General features: G+C 40.3%; 1 protein-coding gene across 2 annotated transcripts in view; it reads right to left on the bottom strand.

Annotated features, from left to right (window-relative positions):
- sgce (sarcoglycan, epsilon) overlaps nt 1-24,230 on the bottom strand; it is a 70,919-nt gene extending 46,689 nt beyond the window's left edge. The window contains exons 1-3 of one of the 2 annotated variants that reach the window (XM_060824771.1): nt 24,122-24,230; nt 21,266-21,370; nt 3,086-3,211 (exon numbers count right to left, since the gene is read on the bottom strand). In XM_060824771.1, the coding sequence (XP_060680754.1) occupies nt 3,086-3,211; nt 21,266-21,370; nt 24,122-24,158 (268 nt within the window). In that variant the 5' untranslated portion in view covers nt 24,159-24,230. The remainder of the gene's footprint in view (nt 1-3,085; nt 3,212-21,265; nt 21,371-24,121) is intronic. The other variant, XM_060824772.1, reaches the window with a different exon arrangement.
- Nucleotides 24,231-24,468: the final 238 nt, after the last annotated feature.

The raw sequence follows: 24,468 nt of genomic DNA, 5'->3' as shown, positions 1-24,468 counted from the left end.
AGTCACTGTTTATAGGTAGGTAGGTGTGTTGGTAGGTTTGTGGGCTACCATGATGCCAAGGGGTCTGAGTAGTCTGAAAGTCTTTCTGATGTGTCTTTGATGTAAGGTAATGTGGCTATAGTTTTTGGTTGTGCTGTGTCTGCTTGTTTGGGTTTGTTTCTGAAGAATTGGTGGATTGTGCTTATTGGGTACCCATTTTTCTTGAAAATGCTGTATTAGATATTTTTCTTCTGCTTTTTGTAGTACTTATGTGCTGCAGTGTGATGTAGCTCACTGAAATAATGTCTTGATGCAGCTCCTTTTGTGCATGATTGCTTCTGAAGTTAAGTAATTGGTCTGTGTTTGTTGTTCTTCTGTAGACACTGGTTTAAAGCTCTCCATTAACTGTACGTTCAACTGTCACATCTTGGAATGGAAGTTTGTTGTCATTCTCCTCCTCTTATGAATTTTTTGCCTGTCAGGATTGTTCTGAAGATGTGGGTGCACTGTACCTTTGAGAGAGTTAAAAGCTAGCCAAATTATCTGACAGCATCAAGTGTTCTGAATAAGATACAATGTAACATGTGGTCCAGCCACTGGGGTAGCTAGGGTAACTGGTAGCCTGGAGACAAAAACAGATTTGAATTAGGTCAATCAGTTTGAATAATACCCCGAAAAATACCCAATTCCAATCAAGTTTGAATTAAGTACATTGACAATTGTAAAAGCCAATGACACAATCCAATATTTGGGGTATAAGATCAGGGAAAATTGAACAGTTGGGAGGAGAACTGCCACGCCACCAGCATGTAGAGATTGCCCAAAAAATAGCTCTCTTAAAAAGGTACTTTTATTGATCCATGACCTGTGAAGCATAAATCCCAAGAAGAAAAGATGACACAGGAAAATCCAAACAGAATTTGACAGCTGGTTGGTTTTGAAAACTTGAATTTTTGGTAAATCTTATTATTTTATTGGACGAGGATTATAGGAGGGAAGATAAAAGATAGGTTGGGGAAGGAGTTGTAAATAGTTGTTGGTTAATTATTCTCTGTTATACTTGAAGAAATAAAGTTGTAAATTTTTTCTTTAAATTTCTTGGCCTCTCGAATTTTCACAGATTACTGCACAGGATATTTTTCTATATCGCTGGTGTAAATTAAGCAAGAGGGTTTATCCATTGTCGTAACAGGATATTGTTGATGGTGTTGTACGTTTCCTCTAATTTGTTCGGTTTTGTGATGACAAAGGTGTCATCCACGTAGCAGACCCAAAGTTTGGGTTGGATAGATGAGAGGGCAGTTTGCTCAAGCCTCTGCATTACTGCTTCCACAATGAGCCCTGATATTGGTGATCCCATGGGTGTTCTGTTGATTCATTTACAGGTTTTGTGATTGAATGTGAAGTGGGTAGTGAGGCATAGGTCCAATAGCTGGAGGATGATGATGTTTTTGCTGATGAAGTTGGTGCTGTCTGGTGTTTATGGTCCTGGTTTTCCTAGTAGCGATGCCAGTGTTTCTTTCACGAGGTCAATGTTAATTGATGTGAAAAGGGCTGTAACGTCAAAAGAGACCATTATTTCATCGTCTTCTATACTGGTGTCTTTAATAGTGTTCAGAAATTCTTGAGTGGAGTGAATGAAGTGGCATGAATCTTCAAGTAGGTGTTTTAGTTTTTGGTGGAGTTCCTTGGTTAGTCTCTATGTTCGCATACCAGGTAGGGAAACTATGGGTCAGACAGCACTAATTTCATCAACAAAGCCAACATCCTCAAGCTAGTGGACCTGTGCCTCACCATCACTTCACATTCAATCACAAAACCTACAAACAAGTCAACAGAACACCCATGGGATCACCAATATCAGGTCTCACAGTGGAAGCAGTGATGCAGAGACTTGAACAAACTGCCCTCCCATCTATCCAACCAGAACCTCGGGTCCACTACGTGGATGACACCTTTGTCACTTTGTCATCACAAAGCAGATGAAATTAGAGGAAACAAACAACACGATCAGCAATATCCTGACCGGCATAAAATTCAGAAAAGAGGAGGAAAACGACAACTGAATCCCATTCCTAGACGTGACAGTTGAACGTACAGTTAACAGAGAGCTTCAAACCAGCGTCTACAGAAAAACAAACACAGACCAAATAGTTTGCTTCAGAAGCAATCTTCCCAACAGCCACAAACAGAGCTGCATCAAGACATTACCTTAACGAGTTACATCACACTGCAGCACCCAAGAACTACAAAAAGCAAAGAAAAAATATCTACACAACATTTTCAAGAAAAACAAGTACCCAATAAACACAATCTGCCAATTCTTCAGAAACAAACCCAAATAAGCAGACACAATGCAACCAAAAACTATACCCACATTACTTTACATCAAAATCAGAAATGACTTCCAAACTACTCAGACCCCTTGGCATCATGGCAGCCCACAAATCTACCAACACATAAACAGTGACTAATGAACCTAAAGGATCTATTAGCTACTACCAGCAAAACTAACGTCATCTACAAGACACCATGCAAGAACTGTAAAAAGCACTACATTGAACAAACAAGCAGGAAACTTGCCACCAGGATACACGAACACCAACTAGTCACCAAAAGACATGACCCACTATCACTAGTTTCTATATATACAGACAAAGGAGGATTGAACTACACACACATCCTAGGACAGGCTAAACAAAGACACAAGAATTCTTAGCGATATGGTATTCTAACCAGAACTCCATCAATAAAGACATCAATTTTGATCCTAACTACATTCACTTGAAAAGAAGCAGAAAGGGCATCACCCACCTTAAACCAAGCCTTATAAATTGCGAGGTGGGACGTATCACCAGCACTTCAATGGAGACACTCACTGATGATGTTACCTATTGTGGTGATGAAACGTCTGATAACCAATCTTCCAACTCAGCGAGCTAACTTACATACTTATAGTTGTGAAATCTTGGAGATGGTTTACAAAAGCCTTCCCTATAGAATTTGTTCTGAATAATGGGGTGTAAACTAAGTAAGTGCATAATTTTATATTTTTTAAATTAAATTTAAAAGCACAGCTTGAGTTGGATCAACAGATGGCACTTACCAAGTTTCATTGAGTAGGGAGGAAACTCCCCTTTAAAATATTCTCTCTCCAAAACATGGACAAAAAGGACACCAGAAGATGGATAAACATTCCGATCCGAATGGACTCTTGAAAAAATGGAATACACTGAAAGTGAAAAACAAAAAGTCAAATGATAAAATCACAAATTGTTTTGTAGTCATTAACAGCAGGTTGTGCTGATCAAATATCAAACCTCATTACTGAACAAATGTAGAGGAACTCTATATATTGATCTGTATTCAGTATTAAATCTTCATCATTAAAGGATCTCAACTAAAATAAATGTGACATATTGAAAATATGGGGTGGGGTTCACCTGCCTGCCTCAGCAGCAGCTATTGTTCCTGGTAGTGCTGCTGAGGCTCCCAGGTGGCTAGCCCTCTGACTGGGCAACATGCCTCAACTCAACAGGCAGCTTCTTCATTGGCTGTCACCCAAAACTTTGAGGCGGAAGTCCTGCTACTCACCTGTGCATGCCACTGACCCATTGTTCTGGCTGATATCCAGTCACCCATCCAGTCAGGGAACTTCAGCCCAGTAAGAAGTAAATCCGTATGTGACTTCTTGCACATTACCATTTCCACCGTGATAGCCATTTCATATGACCATCCAAGGTTTTTAAAATTAGCATTGCAGGGCTGCATTCCAATACTGCCATGTTATTGCTATTACGTAGAAATAGAAATAAACGAAACATAATTTCAACTTCGGAGGTCATCAATGAAGATACCACATGAACTTAACGTGCAAGTCCAGTTTGACAAGTGTTATGGAGATCAGTTATCTCAGTCGGGTGGATGGCTGATTACGATGCAAAGTGATGGCAATTTCATGGGTTCAATTCCTGTCCCAGCTGAGGTTGCCACGATGGACACTCCTTCTCAACCTCTCCCCTCCCTGAGGCATTGTGACCCTCAGGTTAAACTCACCACCAGTGTCTCTCTGAGGGGGCAGCCTCTGGGACTATGGTGCATTGCCCACTCATCAATTCTGAGGAGGTATTTTTAAAGAACAGGTATCTTAGAACTCATTTACAATTTATAGAAAGGTTGAAATATTTTAAAATCAAAAACATTGAATTAATGTAATACAATCCAATTGAATTTGAGAGATTACATAGAACAATTATCAAGTGTCAGGTTAGAATTAAATAAAAACAAAATTTAGAACACAACAGGGAGGACCCTACTTTGTTGATTAGTTGTTGGTTAATGCTCAGGTAAAGATGATGCAAACAAATTGCTGTCACAGTAAAATATTACAACATTAGGAGGAATGTATTTACGGTATTTGCACAGTTGGTTAAACTGAGGAATCTGGCAGTGAACCATATTCTGACTAACATTAAAATTTCCTCTGACCCTACATGGTAAGAATCCTGTGTAAAATGGTCTTGGGTAGTATCAACCCAACTGCTAACAGACACCGATCACAAAACTGCCTCAAATTCAGCAATCACAATCAGAGGTTGTGTTTTGAAAAGCCGAAGTGTTTCTAGCAAAGTTAACTTTAAAAACTTAGCACAGAGCAAATGGAGTTTTACTCTGCCACTCACATGGCATGCCTGGCCTGAAAATATGTGAGGCTGACACAGAGTACACAAACCATTCCTGTTGAGAAGATCGGAACCTCGATGAGAACAAAAATCCAACAGACTATTTATTTTAAATTATATTTGTCAAAACTTATCCAATGCCTTCACATTTATGTGTAGCAAAAATAAACATAAATGTTACAGAAGATGTAACTTTGATCATTAATACATCTTTAATGATTCTAAGCTGGCAAATGCAGTCACATCAGTTGATTACTGCTCGTAGAGTTTACAAACACAGGAATAGTACCAAAAAATCCAAGAAGTATCGCACGTTCTACAGTTCTGGAGGTTGCATCTTACTACGTCAATTGAGTTACCATGGGATTATGTATTAATTCAACTACAACAGACAAGTTGAAAAAATCCCTTGTTGTTAGGTAGATAATTTTGGGACCCATTGATCAAAAGTTACCTGTTCTTCCCAAGCATCATAGACTCGGACATTAACAATATTATAGGAGGCCATTCAATCCATCGTGTCCATGCCAGGATGAGCAGGATGCCCAGCTCATTTTCAAGAGAGCGAAACTGTTATTAACACTGAGTTTGAAGTAATTCAAATTTTCATTTACCTCAAACAGTTTCATTATTCTAAATGCTTATATTTTGCTTCCTTCCAGTGTTATACTATCCCTGACAGAGATCCAAAAAAATCTGATGACGTACTCTAACTCCATTTTCCAGCTTTTGGTCCTGGAGAATGTGGGAACACAAGTGAAAATCAAATTTCTGCTTAAACATAGCAATAGTTTCTGACCGACATAACCTCTCGGGCAATAAACTTCAGACTCCCACCACCCTCCAAGTGAAAGAAATTTCTCAATTAAAGCAGCATTTGGTATATTTTCCTTTATCAATCAGAGCATGAGTACAGGAGTTGGGAGGTCATGTTGCGGCTGTACAGGACATTGGTTAGGTCACTGTTGGAAAGTGCATACAGTTCTGGTTTCCTTCCGATCGGAAAGATGTTGTGAAACTTGAAAGGGGTCAGAAAAGATTTACAAGGATGTTGCCAGGATTGGAGGATTTGAGCTACAAGGAGAGGCTGAACAGGCTGGGGCTGCTTTCCCTGAAGCGTCGGAGGCTGAGGGGTGACCTTATAGAAGTTTACAAAATTATGAGGGGCATTGATAGGATAAATAGACAAAGTCTTTTCCCTGGGGTCGGGGAGTCCACAACTAGAGGGCATAGGTTTAGGGTGAGGGGAGAAAGATATAAAAGAGACCTAAGGGGCAACTTTTTCACCCAGAAGGTGGTACGTGTATGGAACGAGCTGCCAGAGGAAGTGGTGGAGGCTGATACAATTGCAACATTTAAGAGGCATTTGGATGGGTACATGAATAGGAATGGTTTGGAGGGATATGGGCCAGGTACTGGCAGGTGGGATTAGAGTGGGTTGGGATATACAGTCGGCATGGACGGGTTGGAACGAAGGGTCTGTTTCCAAGCTGAACACCTCTATGACACTAAGTCCCCTGGTTATTGACACTTCTACTAATGAAACAAATGCCTTATGAATCCTATCTGAAGACCTGATAAGTTTATCAGGGGCGCAATTAGGTCCCCTCTTAATCTTCACTGCTCAAAGGAAGACAACCTCAGGCTACACAATCTTCCCTCGTATCTCAGACTATCTAGCCTGGCAGCATCCTGGTACATCTCCTCTACACCATCTATTGCATTCCTTCTCCTGCATGTCATGTTTCAAATTAATCGCATACTACACCTGAAAATATTATTTTCTGAAATTAATCTAATGTATATTTGAATAAATTAATGCTGATAATGTAATAGGAAGTCTGTTCTGTAGATCCACTACTTAATTAAACATAAGTAACCATTGTTGCAAACATACCTTCCATTGAGTGCTGGCCATATCATACTGTTGTTGAAAAGGTGTAACAGCTACATGACCTACATTCACTGAGGAGTAGATAATCTTAAAAACAGCAATCATGCAAATGCTGAAGTATCTCTTTTTCAATGTTGCACATGCTCAATTTATTCCACAGAATCTGATCCCTCCAATCCCACAATCACCCCATTTGCTTGCTTCTGTATCCTTTCTTGAAGTGTGGTGGCTGGAACAGTACACAGAATTCTCTGAACAAATGCACCAACCATTTATTAAGTGGCAGAATTATCTCACCAGTATCGGTACATCCTGATATAGCTTACAAACATTATTGCCATTCTCATGAGATAGAGTGCTGTACAGCTAGCAAGATCCAGTCCAGTTCATTTCCAAGAGAGAGAAACTGCTTTTAACACAAAGTAATTCAAATTTTGACTCATCTAATGAAATAGTAGAAAACTCTCAGTTGTTATAAATGCTTATATTATCCCTGATGGAGATTCAATTCCTTTCCTTCTGCTGTTTTATTTTAAACTGCACGGAACTTTTCCACAGATGGTACAACATCTGGTTAAGATTAATAAGAACTTCATATTCTAAGATAGTGCCATTACTTTAAACTCCTTTTCTTAGGAATGCTCCTGAATTACCACAGCAAAACATTCGGAGCTTAATAGAAACTTCTTGCTCCAGGGACTCCCAGTTCAAATTGAAAACGAAAGTGGGAGTCTGGAAAGGTCTCCCCAGTACCTTAGGGGAGTGCCCTCCAAGTGACTTCCTCTCACTTGCAATTATAGGTATTGTAGTTTTTTTAAAAAAAGTAATTGTTAACTCCAAACAGACAATTCCATATAATTTCAAAAGCCCATATATGCTGCAATTTCATCACGGTATCAAAATAATTTATTAAGTCACGGGCTTGAATTTAAAAGCACCAAACTCATTACTGTACAGGTCAATGAACAATCACTTGTGTTTCAACTCTTTACATCAGAGAAGGAAAATATATTGCCTTGGGACAAATTCTCTGCATTATATCCAAAGGAAGTCTTGCAGATTACAATCAAAGTCCAGCTTTGTTGTGAAATACAGATTTGTGATGACAATTCAAACATTTCTAGAGCCTTGATTGCAACCAGAAAGTTATGGCAGTGTTAGAGCAGCAAATTATTCTGATAGCTTACAGGGCCTTTTTGGGACAAAAGTCAGCAAAATAAACAGTGCATTGAACAATAGTGCCCAGTATGTAGGTCAAGCCTCAATTCAAGTAATATTCCCTATTTTGATCATGGTTACACCTAATAACACCAGAACTGTACAGGCAGCAATCCATACATTCAGTGACCTTACACTCTGCAACAAGCATCCATCCTATAGCATCAGAGATTATCACAACAAAAACTGAGCATTAATGTAACAACCTCATGCCAAATAGTGAATCTCCATTCAAGCTCAGTTAATTCACCATGTAGACACAGTCATCGAAAATTCAGGTTAGCCAAAGAAGACGGTAATGAATTCTACAATGACCAAAATAATTAATCATTTTAAATTGATTTTCTTAAAGAAACAAAACAAATTGCAAACTCTTACCTAATTAAAATCATTTCAGAAGTCTTAACTGAAAAAAACTACTCTTCACTAACGATTCCAAGCTTTCGAATTTGAAGAGAGAAGGGTCAATAGACCTATCAAACAAATTGCTTACTAGGAATGAAGTATCGAATACCACAAATTAGAGCTAAAGAAATTTGGGACTGTCCAAGATGAGGAAAGATCATTGTATATTTTTCCACAGTCATAAATGCACCTGTGGCCACAGTGCAGGCAGACTGTGCTTGTGCAACCATTCTTGGCACCCAGTCAGTAACATCAGAGGTTGTAGTGTTTTGAGGATAAGTAGCTATGAGAGAATCATTCAAGTGCTGGTAATTCAGTGCATTCCCTCATCCTCCCAAAACTCAGGTTTAGCTTCTGTCCAACCATCATTCTAAATGGTATCTTGATACTTTAAGTATTCCGCTTTATGTCTCCTTGTTTTCATAGGCCTATCAGTAGGACACTAAAGAATGCTAGAGAAATTCCAACAACAACGCTTCAATCATATCCTCCAGATTCAATGGCAGCACAGTCGAACGAACGACATTATCATCCTTGCAACGGTGTTCCTCAAAGCAGAATAGTATAGTTGAGATCATAATTAGGTTGGACATGATCCAATCGAATAGGTTGAGGGATATTCTGCTCCTACACCAGACATTCCTTTATCCTTCATGGAAGCCAGCACAAGCATTCAGGCAAAGCACTTGCAAAATCAACTTCAATGGTGTAGACACTCACTCCAGATGGCTGAAAATGATGTCTCCCCACCAGGTCCTATTCTCTCATCCGTCAACTTGTCCATCAAGGTGAACATTTTAAACCCAACATCATAATTTTGAGATAGAGTGGCAGCAGACAGGGAAAGAAAGTAAAGCAAATTCCTGACTCCAAATCCAGTGGTTATTGGAAATCCTCCCTCATGTGTCCAAAGTTCCGTGGGTTGAGAATCAACTGTTCGGTCACATGGAGACCAAGGTAGATACTCAAGATTCTGAACTTGTATCACTCTCGAACTGAGGGATAACCAAGATGATGGCATCTATCTGTGTTTTCTGTTATGCTCAATAATAGTATCTCCTTCAAATGCCTCTGCCTATTGTGCAACTCATTGTCTCATCACCCTCCTGAAATTTCACACTTGCATTGTGTAGGAAGTCCGGTCAAACAACCATAAAGGAATAACAGATGAGATGTCTACTTCACCCAGTTCTTACAAAACAGAATAGTTTTTGACAAGAGAAATCAGAGCTACCTGAAATAAAAGCAAAATACTGATGCTGGAAATCTGAAACAAAAAGTAGAAAATGCTGGAGACTCTCAGCAAGTCTGACAACATCGGTGGAAACAGAAAGAGAGTTGATGTTTCGAGTCAGATGCGGCCATTCTTCAAAGTGTTATGTCAGGTGGAAGATGAAATGGGAAGCTAGGAAACATCGGAATAGAAGTTGTAATAAGATCCAATATCTAGCAGTATACACAACTATAAAATAAATTAAATATTGTCATGAAATGAGTTGCAGATCTAAAATCCTGCACGTTTCTGAGCATATATCACAGCATTTCACCAAAAAGGATTCTTAAGTTCTTGAGAAGATTCATAGCTCGGTTTGTGAATGAAGTTGTGGACTCATTGGCCAAGCTATTCACTACACCAGTTCGGTGAACAGATCCACAACTTCAATTATCTTCAAGTTCAGCGACCATACGGAACATCAACATGGAATCATGGGAGTACAAAGAATACAAGAAAACACATTCCACTCAGTAATGGCAAGGGAGAGGAACCACCTAAAAATTATCATTTTTAACAAGGATTTACATGACATGATGTTGGAATCCCTACCAGTGACAGGGTATTAAATAAATAGAAAAAGTTATTAGAAAGGATAAATGGAACATAATGATATGATTATAAAGCCATGACAATGCTGCCCAAAGGGAAATCATGTTTGATCTGTTAAGAGTTTTGTTTTTGAGGATGTTACTTGTAACACAGGTGAAGAAGCAGAAGTGCTGTATTCAGATTTTCAGAAGGCTTTTGATAAAATCACACACAAAAGTTAGCAAAGAAAACTAGGGCAAATGGGATTGGGAGGTTGGGGTAACATATTAGTATGGCTTGAAAATTGGTGAACAGACAGAAGAAAAAAACGAGTAGGAATAAACGGATCATTCTTAGGACAGCAGGCTTTACGAGTGGAATACTATAAGGAGCTGTGCTGAGGCCACAGCTGTACACAATCTACATAATTGAGTTGGATGTGGGAACCGAGCAAACGTAATTTGCAAATTTGGTGATGACACAAAGCTAAGTGGTAATGTAAGATGTGAGAAGGAGCCTCCAAGGGGACTTGAACAGGCTGAGAATGGGCAAGAACATAGCAAATGAAACAATGTTGACAACTGTGACACAATTTACTTTGAAAGAAAGAATATTTCTTAAATGCTGTGAAGGTGCAGATGTCCAAAGTTACTAAAAGCTATGTTGCAGTTACAGATGGCAATTAGGAAACTAAATGGTGCATTAGTCTTCATCACATGGGGATTGCGTACCAAAGTAAAGATGTCTAACTGCAATTGTATAGAGCCTTGGCGCGACGGTACCTGGAGTATTATGTACAGTGTTTGTTTCATATTATCACTGATGGAGTGCAATACAGCTTCTTCGGATTAATCCTTGGGGTGGTGGGAAAGATCGAGGAAACAGTCTTTTTCCCTAGAGTCTCAAAAATTGAGAGTTTATCTTATTTAAACTTATAAAATTCTTACAGCATTGATATAGGGAGGATATTTCTCCTGGCGGGTATTTCTAGAACCAAGGAACAATCTCAATCAGGATAGGGCATTTAAAGCTGAGATGAGGAGAAATTTATTCATTTCAGAAGGTAGAGAGTTTTTGGAACTCTCTACCCAGAGGGCTGCGGATTCAGTAACCGTGTACAACAGAGAAATCAATACATTTCTGGATGCAAAGTTAACAGGGGCAATGCAGATGTGCAGGGATGTGGCATTGAGGTAGATGATCTGCTGTGATCTGTTTGAGTGCAAGATCAGGCTCAAGGGGCTGAATGGCCTACCTCCAAGTCCCTAATCCTCAGCACTAGTAATGTAATACATAACAAAAGGTATAATTGTATTTCATTAGGTCAGGGAAACAAGTTGTTTTGCACCAATAAAAAGTAATGATACTGCCAAGAGATTTAACACTCTTCGCCTCTATAATATAAATAACTGCCCCATAGCTCTTCTTAGTCCACCTTCTATACTATCTGACTTTTTAAATCTATTACCAGAGCCTGGGATAAGCAAGTTGATAAATTTACAGCACTAATTAAATCTACAAATCAGTATAAGTAATTTTGAAGGTCAAATTTTGTGCATCATACACCAAAGAGTTGCCTATTATTTCAAATGCAAAACAATCATAAAAGGTTACATGAAGGATGTCAATTTTTGCTATTATATGGAAACTCCCATCATTACACATAATGCATCTGCTGATTTACTATGAACTACAGCAAGTGATCTGGAGATCTCAAATAAAAGTAGAATCAATCCAAAGATGTGCAGGTCAGGGTGAATTAGCCATGCTAAATTGCCAATAGTGTTAGGTGCATTAGTCAGATAGAAATGGGTCTGGCGAGTTACCCTTTGGAGGGTCAATGTGGACTTGTTGGGCTGAATGGCCTGTTTCCACACTGTAGATAATCTAATCTAATCTAATCTAGAAAGTGCTGGACAAACTCAGGAGGTCAGGCAGCATCGGTGGAAACAGAAGCAGAGTTAACAGTTTTTAATAGATGACTGTTGAGTTTAGCCTAATAGGAACAATGCAAGATCTGACCAATATCAATTTAAAGCATGATAACTTGTATACAGTATACTTCTCATACCAGTGTATGCAAGTAGTCAAAAGGGGATGGTGGCATGGTGGTAATGTCACTGGAAAAGAACTTTAGCACTGGATAAACAAATTCACTAGAGCTGGTGCAATGCAAATGCAATTAATTAATATGCACTAAAAAACTATTGTTAGTAATAGAGTCATAAAGCTACCATTGATTATGGTAAAAACCCAACTGGTTCACTAATACACTTGAGGGCATGCTTAACTGATCTATCCTTAACCAGTCTGAACTGCACGTAACTTCAGATCTACAACAATAACGGACTCGTAAATGCCCTCTGCATTGGTCTCCCAAACCACCCAGTTCAAGGGTAATTAAGTCAGAAGTCACACAACACCAGGTTATAGCCCAATAGGTTTATTTGAAATCACACGCTTATAGAGTGTTGCTCCTTTGACAGATGAAGTGGAGGGAAGCACACATGCACAGAATTTATAGACAGGCAGATAATGGTAAGATAATTCCAGGTCATTAAGAGTGGCTACCGGAAAGTACAAATTATGTGAGTGGAGTATCAACAAGTTTTTTCAGGTGATCAAAAACGGTGTGAATAAAATATCAAAATACTCATTTTATTCCAGTCATTTGGCTCGTCTCTAGCACCAATTTATTTTTGATTATTTGTAATTATCTCTCTGCCTTATTTAATCGGTTCATAGTTCATCCCTCACTTGTTATTCACTTGTTGACACTTTACTCACACCGTTTGAGACTTTCGATGACCTGCAAAGACTTGTTATTCAGCCTGTCAACATTGCACTCATGCCATTTGTACTTATTTATTGACATCCTTAATTACCTGGAATTATCTTGCTATTCTCTCTCCAGCTCTCAATTCTTCCCTCCAGTTCACCTGACGAAGGAACAGCATTTCGCAAGCACGTGATTTCAAATAAATCTGTTCGACTATAATCTGGTATCATGTGACTTCTGAATTTGTCCAACTGAGTCCAACAACGGCACCTCCACATCAAGGGTAATTAGGGATGGGTGACAAAATGCTGCCCTGACTTTGATGCCCTGACCCCATATAAAAACTACTTATGTAGTTTTATGTAACTTTGTTTGCATAAAATGTAAACATCAACAACCAGTAGCGGTTGTTTCCATATTATACCACCTTTTGTGCACAGGGAGCACTTTCTATATGGAAGTCCAAAGATGTGCAGGTCAGGTGACTTGGCCATGCTAAATAACCCATAGTGTTAGGTGCATTAGTCAGAGGGAAATGGGTCTGGGTGGGTTGCTCTTCAGAGGGTTAGTGTGGACTTGTTGGGCCAAAGGACCTGTTTCCACACTGTAGGGAATCTAGTCTACTCTTAAAGTAGACGGCTTCATTTGAGATTAAAACAAAGTGTAGAAGAAACTCAACAGGTCAAGGAGCAGCTACGGAGAGAGAAACAGAGTTAAGTCATCTCATGCATCTTCATATTGCTGTTAAAAACTGTTAGCTCTGTTTCACTTTCCACAGATTAGATTTCTTAGAGTGTGGAAACAAGTCCTTGACATTTTTCAGCCCAAATCTGGACATTGTTCAGATCATGTTGTATTTGAACATGCTTCAGTATCTGACGAGTCATAATTGGTGCTGAATATTGTGCAATCATTAGCAAACATTCCCACTTCTTACCTTACGATGTCAAAAAGGCCATAGACATAGGAGACAGAAATTAGGCCAATCAGCCCACCGTGTCTGCTCTTCCATTCAATCATGGTTAATAAGTTTCTCAACCCCATTCACCCCGTAACCCTTGATCCTCTTGATACTCAAGAACCTATCTATCTCAGTTTTAAATATACTGAATGACCTGGCCTCCACAGCCTTCTGTGGCAATGAATTCCATAGATTTACCACTCTCTGGCTGAAGAAGTTTCTCCATATCTCAGTTCTAAAAGATCCTCCCTTACACTTTGACTATATCCTCAGGTCCTAGTCTCTCCTACCACAGGAAACATCTCCCATCATCCACTCTGAAACATACAGAACACTGAATGGCTGGACAATTAGATTTCCCCCCCCCATCCTTCTAAACTCCATCGAGAATAAACCCAGAGTCCTCAAATGTTCCTCTTTTGTTAAGCTTTCCATTTCTGGGACCATTCTCATGAAGGTCTTCTGAACACACTGCAGGGCCAGTGATATGGGGCCCAAATCTGCACACACTACTCCAAATGTGGTCTGACTAGAGCCTTATAGAGCCTCAGAAGTACATCACTGCTTTGATATTAAAGTCCTCTCAAAATAAATGCCAGAACTGGATGTCTTGAAATGCATAAAGGTGGATAAATTCCCAGGACCAGATCAGGTGTACCCTAGAACTCTGTGGGAAGCGAGAGAAGTGATTGCTTGGCCTCTTGCTGAGATATTTGTATCAACGATAGTCACAGGTGAAGTGCTGGACGACTGGAGGTTGGCTAACGTGATGCCACTGTTTAAGAAAGATAGTAAGGACAAGCCAGGGAACTACAGACCAGTGAGCCTAACGTCGACGGTGGGCACAGGATGTACATGTATTTGGAAAGGCAAGGACTGATTAGGGATAGTCAACATGGCGTTATGCATAGAAAATTATGTCTCACAAACTTGATTGAGTTTTTTGAAGAAGTAACAAAGAGGATTGATGAGGGCAGACTGGTAGATGTGATCTATATGGACTTCAGTAAGGCATTTGTCAAGGTTCCCCATGGGAGACTAGTTAGCAAGGTTAGATCTCATGGAATACATGGAGAACTCGCCATTTGGATACAGAACTGGCTCAAAGGTAGAAGTCAGAGGGTGGTGGTGGGAGGGTTGTTTTTCAGACTGGAGGCCTGTGATCAGTGGAGTGCCACAAGGATTGGTGCTGGGTCCTCTACTTTTTGTCATTTATATAAATGATTTGGATGCGAGCATAAGAGGTATAGTTAGTAAGTTTGCAGATGACACCAAAATTGGAGGTGTAGTGGACAGCAAAGAGGGCAACCTTAGATTACAACAGGATCTTGATCAGATGGGCCAATGGGCCGAGAAGTGGCAGATGGAGTTTAATTCAGATAAATTAGAGGTGCTGCATTTTACGAAAGCAAATCTTAGCAGGACTTGTACACTTAATGGTAAGGTCCTAGGGAGCGCTGCTGAACAAAGAGACCTTGGGAGTGCAAGTTCATAGCTACTTGAAAGTGGAGTCGTAGGTAGATAGGATAGTGAAGGCGGCGTTTGGTATGCTTTCTTTTATTGGTCAGAGTATTGAGTACAGGCGTTGGGAGGTCATGTTGCGGCTATACAGGGCATTGGTTAGGCCACTTTTGGAATATTGCATGCAACTTTGGTCTCCTTCCTATCGGAAAGATGTTGTGAAACTTGAAAGGGCTCAGCAAAGATTTACAAGGATGTTGCCAGGGTTGGAGGATTTGAGCTATAGGGAGAGGCTGAACAGGCTGGGGCTATTTTCCCTGGAATGTCAGAGGCTGAGTGGTGACCTTATAGAGGTTTACAAAATTATAAGAGGCATGGATAGGATAAATAGACAAAGTCTTTTCCCTGGGGTCGGGGAGTCCACAACTAACGGGCATAGGTTTAGGGTGAGAGGGGAAAGATACAAAAGGGACCTAAGGGGCAACTTTTTCACGCAGAGGGTGGTATGTGTATGGAATGAGCTGCCAGAGGAAGTGGTGGAGGCTGGTACAATTGCAACATTTAAGAGGCATTTGGATGGGTATATGAACAGGAAGGGTTTGGAGGGAGATAGGCCGGGTGCTGGCAGGTGGGGTGAGACTGGTTTGGGATATCTGGTCGGCATGGACAGGTTGGACCGAAGGGTCTGTTTCCATGCTGTACATCTCTACGACTCTATAACATTGAGTCAGTAGTCGGATGGCAAATACAATCTGCAAGTTTATCTTGAGAGAATCCTGGACTAGAACTCAAGTCTCTTTGCACTTCAGACTTTGAATTTTCTGCCCATTTAGAAAACAGCTCATGCCATTTTTCTGACCAAAGTACATGATCTCACATTTTCCCATATTGTACTCCATCTTCCACTTCTTTGCCCACTCCCTAACCTGTCCAAATCATACTGCAGCCTCCCGCCTCCTCAATGCGACCTGTCCCTTTACAGATCTTTGTATAGTCTACAAACTTTGCCACAATGCCCTTAGTTCCTTCATCTAGATCATTCATGTATAAAATGAAAAGTTGTTTTCCCAACACTGAGCCCTGCGGAACACACCTTGTTACCGGCTTCCATCCTGAGAAGGACCCTTTTATTCTCACTCTCTGCCTTTTACCAGATAGCCAAGCTTCCATTCAACCTTGAACCTTGCCTCTGACACCATGGCCCTTATCTTACTCAATAACCTCCTGTGCAACACCTTGTCAAAGGCCTCTTGAAGTCCACGTGGATAACATCCATTAGCTGTTCTTGGTCTGACCTGCTCATTAATTCTTCAAAGAATTCCAGCAGATTTTTCAGGCATGCCCTTCCCTTGATGAAACCATGCTGACTTTGCCCTATTCTACCATACACTTCCATGTATTCAGAAATCTCACCCGTCACAATGGATTCCAGGCTCTTACCCACAACTAAGGTTAGGCTAATCGGTCTGTAATTTTCTGTCTTTTGCCTTGCTACCTTTTTAAAACAGGGGTGTCACATTAGCGATTTTCCAATCCTCTGGGATCCTCCTAGGCGAATCCTGAAAGATGACCACTAACACATCCACCATCTCTTCAGCCATTTCCCTCAGAACTAGAGGGCGTAGTCCCTCTGGTCCAGGTGATTTATCTACCTTCAGGCCATTCAGTTTTCTAGCACCTTCTCCATGGTGATGCTCGCCATACTCAGGTCTGCCCCCCCCCCACCCCCACACCCCCACAACTCTTGACTTTTTGGGATATTACTTGTGTCATCTACCATGAAGAACAGTAATTATTCAATTCCTCAGCCATTTCCTTGGTTCCCACCACTATGTCTCCGGCGTCATTTTCCAGCGGTCCAATGTCCACCTTTACCTCTCTGAAGAAACTCTTGCAGTCTTCCTTAAATTACTGGCTAGCTTTCCCTCTGTTTGTTTTTTTGTTGCCCCCTTTGGTCTTTGTAAGCTTCCCACTGCCCTCCACCAGATTATATGCTTTCTCTTTTGCTTTTATGCTATTCCTGACTTCCCTAGTCAGCAATGGTTGCCTCATGCTCCCTGTGCCACGTTTCCTTTTCCTCGGATTGAATCTCTACTGTGCCTCCCGAATTACTCCCAGAAACTCCTACCATTGTTGTAATACTGATTTTCCTGCTAGACTCCACTCCCAGTCAATTCTGCCCAGCTCCTCCCTTACGCCTTTGTAGTTGCATTTTATTCAGCCGTAAAACTTTTACCTCTGATTCCACTTCTGCAATTTCTCCCTCTCAAATTGGAGAGTAAATTCTATCATGTTATGGCACCACCTCCTCAGGGTTCCTTCACCTTAAACTCCCTGATTCCAGCTGCCTTATGGCATAACCCTAAATCCAGGATTGCCTGTTCCCTAGTGAGCTCCACCACAAGCTGCTCCAAAAAGCCATCTTGCAGACATTCCACAAACTCCTTTTCTTGCGAACCAACCTGATTTTTCCAGTCCACCTGCATATTGCAATCCCTTGTGAGCACCAGAGTTGCCTTTCTTACATACCCTTTCTATCTCCTGGTGTATCTTGCGCCTCAGCTCCCGACTACTGTTTAGAGGCCTATACATGATTCCAACTATGGTTTTTTTTAAAACCTTTACAGGTCCTAAATTCAACCCACACAGATTTTACTCCATCTGACCCTACTTCATTTCTTACTATTGATTTAATTTCATTTGTTACTATTAAGGCAATCCCATGCCCCCTACCCAACAGCCTATCTTTTCAGTAGGATGCATAACCTTGAATATGCAGCTCCAAGTCCTGATCCCCTTGCGGCCAGGTCTCCATAATGGGCACCACATCATATCTGCCAATTTCAATCTGTGCCACAAGCTCATTTACCTTATTCCTTATACTGCGTATATTCAGATATAACACCGTCAGTCCTCTATTAACCATCCCTCTTCTCATTGTCATTTGTTTGTTCATTTTGCTTGAAGTTTGATTGCTAAACTTTTCCATACACTTTGGTTATGAATGAAGTAGTTGAAGACCTCAGATACTACCCTGAAGAACTGCTACAGAGTTGAACTGAAGATGAGATGTCTCACCTCCAACAACCAGCCTACGTACAGGATTCAAACTGTAAACCTTTCTGTGTCAGGTATGACTCCAAACAATAGAGAGTTTGTCCTCTGATTCCAGTTTTGTTCAGGGTCCTTAATGCCACACTTGGTCAAGGGCTGTCTTGGAGCTAGTGAGGACTGCAGATGCTGGAAAGTCAGTCAATAAAACGTGGAGCTGGAAAAGCACAACAGGTCAGGCAGCATCAGAGGAGCAGACACTGAGTAAGGGTTCTTCATCAGGACTGGGGAAAGGGAAAGGCTGAGAAATAAATGGAAGGGGGGATGGGGCTCTGGGAATGGTGGGTGGGATGGTGATAATAGGTGCAGGTAGGATTGTGATTGTGATTGGTCAGTGGGATGAATGGAGTGGATGGGAAGGAAGGTAGACAGGTTAGTTCAGGTCAAGAGAGTGGGGCAGAGAGGAAGGGCTAGACTTGGGATGAGGTGGGGGGGGGGGGGGGGGGTGGGGAGAATTGAAAGTTGGTGAATTCTACTTTGAAGCCACATTTTTTTAAGCTCCTGTGGGGGATGATGAGGTGTTGAGTAGATTAGATTCCCTAGAGTGTGGAAACAGGCCCTTCACCCCAACAAGTCCACACTGACCCTCTGAAGAGTTACCCACACAGACCCATTTCCTTCTGACTAATATACCTAGCACTATGGGCAATTTAGCACAGCCAATTCACCTGACCTGCACATCTTTGGAGTGTGGGAGGAAACACACAGACAGTCGCCTGAGGCTGGAATCGAACCTGGAACCCTGGTGCTGTGAGGCAGCAGTGCTAACCAATGAGCCACCATGATGCCCTTCTTCCTCCAGTTTGAGTGTGGCCTTATTTTGATGTTGGAGGCGGCCCAAGATGGACATGTCATTGGGGGAGTTGTGAGGGGGGGTGGGGGGTGTGAGGGGCTGGCAACCAGAAGGTGAATCTGATTGGAGCGTGTGGTCCATTGATGTTCCCTGAACCAGTCCCCGAGTTCATGCGTGGTCTCTCTGATATGGAGGACACCACATTGAAACCAACAGTTGCAATAAATCTTTTCCCAGTCCCCTTCCCACTCCCCAGTCCTGATGAAGGGTCCAGACCTGAAACCTTGACACTCCTACTGCTCTGATGCTGCTTTACCTGTCAAGGGCTGTCATCTCATCTCAGCATCTGAGGCATGTTATATCTTATGGACCCCAGAAATCTAAAACAATCACTATTTTAAACACAGGTAAAGAAAGTTGCCATCAAATGCACGCTGGACCTTGTGCTCTGGATTGATGAATAATTGCCCAGCATCTGGCTGCAGTGCAGCAGCAATGACCATTACATTCTGGGTACACAATCACACATAACAACACAGCCCCCATTTCATTCTGGAACAATTCAACAATGTATAAAGTCCATAGTATTGCTTCAGTTGTTTAAAGCTCTAAAATTAATTTCAAATACTTGTCAGTCTTTCAGCTAGGGGTTCTCACTCTACTGCATGGATAACTGCAGGGTGCTCTTAGCTCAATGAAATACAGAGCAGATAATGTACATTTTCAAAATTTAGAGGTTTTAAGGTGCTGTGCCAATACTGCTGCCAAACAAACACACAGTTATTTTCAGGAAACTATCACTCAGTTGCTATGCTTCAAATTGCAAGACACAGAAAAGGGTAGAACCCCTTAGCACCAACAATTCATTGCGGATTTTCAGCCTCAGGTTATCTTGCCAATTCAAAACGGAATACTCACTGCCAGGAATTGCTATTTGGACAGGATACAACACCAGCACAGCAGTAACCATTTTCAATAGGGCAGCAGAGCTGCCAACATGGAAATGGCAAGAAAGCTGAAAGATCCAATCAGGGAGCCTACGTACATAAACTTTGCATGAGAACATCAGAGATTTGAAGTACATACATTACAAAATGCAGGCACCATTACACAGGCTCACCAATCTAAGCTCCCAATTTTGCAGCCCATATGCCACACCAGCAAGACTCCACACACCAGCGAAAACTCAAAATCAGTGCTTGCATACATTTACAAAATTTCTCTCAAAGTTCTAATTTAAAATCATACAATAAAGAGCAGAGAAGGAAACAAATCTGGTCAGTGCCAGCTCCCCAAAAAAGCTAACTTCAGGCTCTCGTGCCTTTCTTCATTGACCTGTGTATAACAGTTAAGGCTGACCCCAGAGTTTAGAACACTGATTGCCACAAATTTGAGCAATATTTAAAGCCAGTGAATCACTGAAATCTAGAGTGTTGCACGATTTAATTATTTGTAAAACCTAATCACTAAAACCCATCTGAGGCAGTAAAGTTATTTGAAAACAAAAAGGCCACACTGCTTCAAACAACCTGCAAAATCTGGTATAAACCACAATTTGGAACAGTTGCCTCAATTTTTTTGAATAAAGTTGCATTAATAATCGAGCATTTGACATACTTAGGATGTTCCAAATTACAGACAATTAATTCCTTTGAAGTCCAATCATTGCTTTATTACAAGGAAATACAATATAAATTTATACATCGTTACATCCTGAGTATTGTATTAAATGAAGGTTAAAATTAAAGCAACTATAAGATTTTTACTCCTACCTATAAAACTCTATTCCCATCTAAATGATTTCCTTTTGGAATGAAGATCATTTTAATTGGAGATGCTCATGTTGGACCTACATACAGACTAATACATTAAAAATGTAATAATAATCAAATTTTGGCAGACATGAACCTCATTAAATATATTTAAAATATATTAAAACAATAAAAAAACTTGTAATTAATAAATTAAAGTGGGTTAATGTTTAGATTAATCTGTGATCAAACTGTTACTATTTTTAAGCACTTTGCTTCTGAAAATAGTTATTGAGAAACAAGGGAGACAATTTAAACACAAACATTATAACAAAATTGAAGCACAAAAATATTAAAGACAAAATATTTTAGACCAACACTGACAAACCTCCCACAAAGTATATTTTGGGCTTATTGCTGGACTCACCCTCCATCATCTCAGCAGTCCTAGGCCAGCTAATGCGATAACTGTTGATTCCATTATTCGCCCATTTATTTAATTCAGAGCCATCTGCACAGTTTACTAAACAGGCTTTTTCAAAACAAAATGAAATTAAAATATTATATGGAATAGTTTGCTAAAATAACAACGAATGGCTATAGCAACGAATGGAGAATGCAGTTCGTGAATTAATATATTCAGACCCTCCCTCTCCTCCTTGCAACATCCCTGGATTTTATTTTCAAAATAGGCACAAACATTGCACATTGTTTCTAGTCCATGCACAAAATATAATCTATCACAGCCATTAAATCTTGCAATTGCGATACCTGAAACCAATGCTCCTTTCTGCTCCCTTAATTATGTTAAAACAACCCATCAAATAAAACCTGATTAGAATTTCTAAGATTAAGCAACTTGCACAATGCCAGCAACATCAACATCAGTGCTAGACTATCTTGAGTGTCCAGTAGATTAAAGGGAGGGAATGCTGAATGAAAGATTGCTTACATTACTTAAAACATAGTCAAATTATTGGATAACTGACATTATCAGGGCCTGAGTGTATCACCAGCACTGCCTAACTGCAAAGCCTAGCAGAAGAGAATAAAAAGTACCACAGTAGTAGCCCTGGTCAAGAAGGCCATTGACATAAAACTGGATTAATCCAGGCAACAGATACTGAAAAGGATAAACCCTGAAACAGTGTCAGAAGCCACATTGTCAACTCTTCATTGGATTATACATTGAAAACAAACAATACTTTACATGTGTCACAGTTAAGACCAGTGAGAAATGTGGCAGAAGTTACCGTACCTCCGGCAGTTTGTATGTCAGACTCCAAAGGAAAGGACCTAACTCTTGTCCCTGCTCACCAATACCTAATGCCCCAATATAAACTCCAGTGGGACAGACCAATTGTTATCAATTACTATTCCCTTCTGTCTTTAGATTCTCTTTAAATGCTGAAAGCTTCTAACACCAATTCCTTAGACATTTGAGCCAATTCTAAGTGACAAAAGAAAGCAAAAATCAAAAGCTGCTTGCAAGCCAACAAATAAAGTCAGTGTTCCAATCCCTCTTCCCCCAATGTTTCTCAATTTTTTTTGTCTGCTTTCTAGTTGAGCTCAGTGTGTGCCTCTTGCACATGCATTCTGCTCTGACTAGCTCCTCCACAAGCTAAAAAGTTATCTATAAAATGTTATTCAAGTGTTTGGTAAGAAAAACTTAACTTTGATTTCCATGTTCCTGCTTACCAAATGCTGAATGACTTTGAATGTTTTCCTGCACTAATAACATTATTTATTGGACCAACTATATATCACTTTACACATGCCAGAAATTCTCTACCATGCCTGTCAAACAAAACTAAACATCCAAGTTTATTGCAGTTAACACGTCCTTTCTTTAACAACTGTCTGAACCTATCCAATTTTATTTATGATTAATAGTGTGACTGCATAAATAGATTACTTTAAGGTTTGGCAAAAACAAAAATGTACAATCTTACAAATTAGACTGATGCATAGTTTGATATTTTAAAAAAATATAGAAATTGCAACAAAGCATAACTATCCTTTATCAGAAACAAAATATTAATATCACAGTGACATTGTGAAAATACATTAAGAATTTATAACTATTAATCCCATTTTAAATTTAAGTTGAACATTGTATCCTGTTGCTCTGTCCATAAGTAGAGGTTTATATGATCAAAATGTCTTAAGTATTGTAAACAACATAATTAAAGGAATCACAAGTGCCAAGTACACACAAATAAATTGAGTTATTAACACATTAAATCTTGACACTATAGTACAAATACTGCATTTAGTAACGACTATCGATAAAGCACTTTTAACCTTGTCAAAGATCCCAAAGTAGTTCACAGGTGTGGTTACAAACAAAAGCTGACACTAAGCCACATAAAGAAATATCAAAGTAGAAGGTTTTAAAAGGATTTTAAAGAAGGAAAGAGAAGTGAAAAGGCTTGAGGAAATAATCCCAGCATTCAAGGTCTTGGCAGCTGAGGGCAGCCACCAACAGGAAAATTACTAAATTCAGGGATGTTTAAGAGGTCAAGGTTAGACAACACTTACACCCAGAAGATTACAGAAATCGGGGCTTTGCAGTGGAGAGTATTGAAAATAAGGATGAGAACTGTAAAAATCCGGGGCGTGAATGTTAGCAAACACAGATGATGGGAAACATGATTTAGGAGAAGGACAGGAGAGATTGGTGCAATCTCAAATCATTGCAGGGTCTGTGAAACCAATACATTGGAATATTCAAATCCAGAGATAACGATAATGCGAATGGCGATTTCAACAGACAATTGCAAACTGAAACAAGGCGAAGTCTGGTACTGTTAAAGGTGGAACTAGGCAGTCATGGCGATGGTATGAAGCTGATCCACAACCTATTGTAATGTATACATTAGCTCCTTTCAAAATAAACATAAATAACGAAATGAGGAGAGGCAAGAAATAAATTGTACTGAGAAGTTTTGGTCAGTTAATGTTCATAACACCTACCATAAAAATGCGCAATTTTAGGGAGTAAAGGTCGTTTCTTTCTTTAAATGGGAAAAGGAACAGCGGAAGATGAAATCAAGAGTCGCTCCTATGCGGTTGCTGTGGGACTGATCAGTGTTTTCCGTAGTGTGGCTGAGTAACGGTGACTGAAGACGCGACACACCCACAGCACAATTTTTATGTACTTCACTTAACGGGAGGCCAGGCTGAGCCCCAACATACACAAAAAACCCCACCCTTTTGCAGAGATACAATTGGGTTCTGGTTTATTGAGTTCGCTGCTGCAGAAACTCGACGTCAAACTCACCGGACAGCAGGGAGATGCAGACGGCAGTGGTCCCCATAGTATTGGAACACGGCCCCGATCTCGAGCATCAGCAATAGAACGTTTCCCCAGGAATGGAATGTGGTCCGGAGCATCGCCCGCTTGGAATTATGGGAATAGCATAGCCATTGGTCTAGAACAGAAGAGGGAATTGCAGACGGAGCATTCACAGAGGAGATACGGGAAATAAACCAAAGGAGAGAAAGGGATGGTGCAGACTTCACAAGTTGGGAGGACGGGTAGAGAGTCCGCAGGATACATAGGGGGAAATAGAACAAAATGAAGTGGGAGAACAACTGAAAATACAGCGTCGAAAGGGGCTGTGTGGA

Source organism: Hemiscyllium ocellatum, chromosome 5, assembly GCF_020745735.1.
Source record: "Hemiscyllium ocellatum isolate sHemOce1 chromosome 5, sHemOce1.pat.X.cur, whole genome shotgun sequence".
NCBI classification, from domain to species: Eukaryota; Metazoa; Chordata; class Chondrichthyes; order Orectolobiformes; family Hemiscylliidae; genus Hemiscyllium; species Hemiscyllium ocellatum.
The sequence above is the reverse complement of the archived record's forward strand: the minus strand, read 5'-3'. Positions and strand labels throughout refer to the sequence as shown.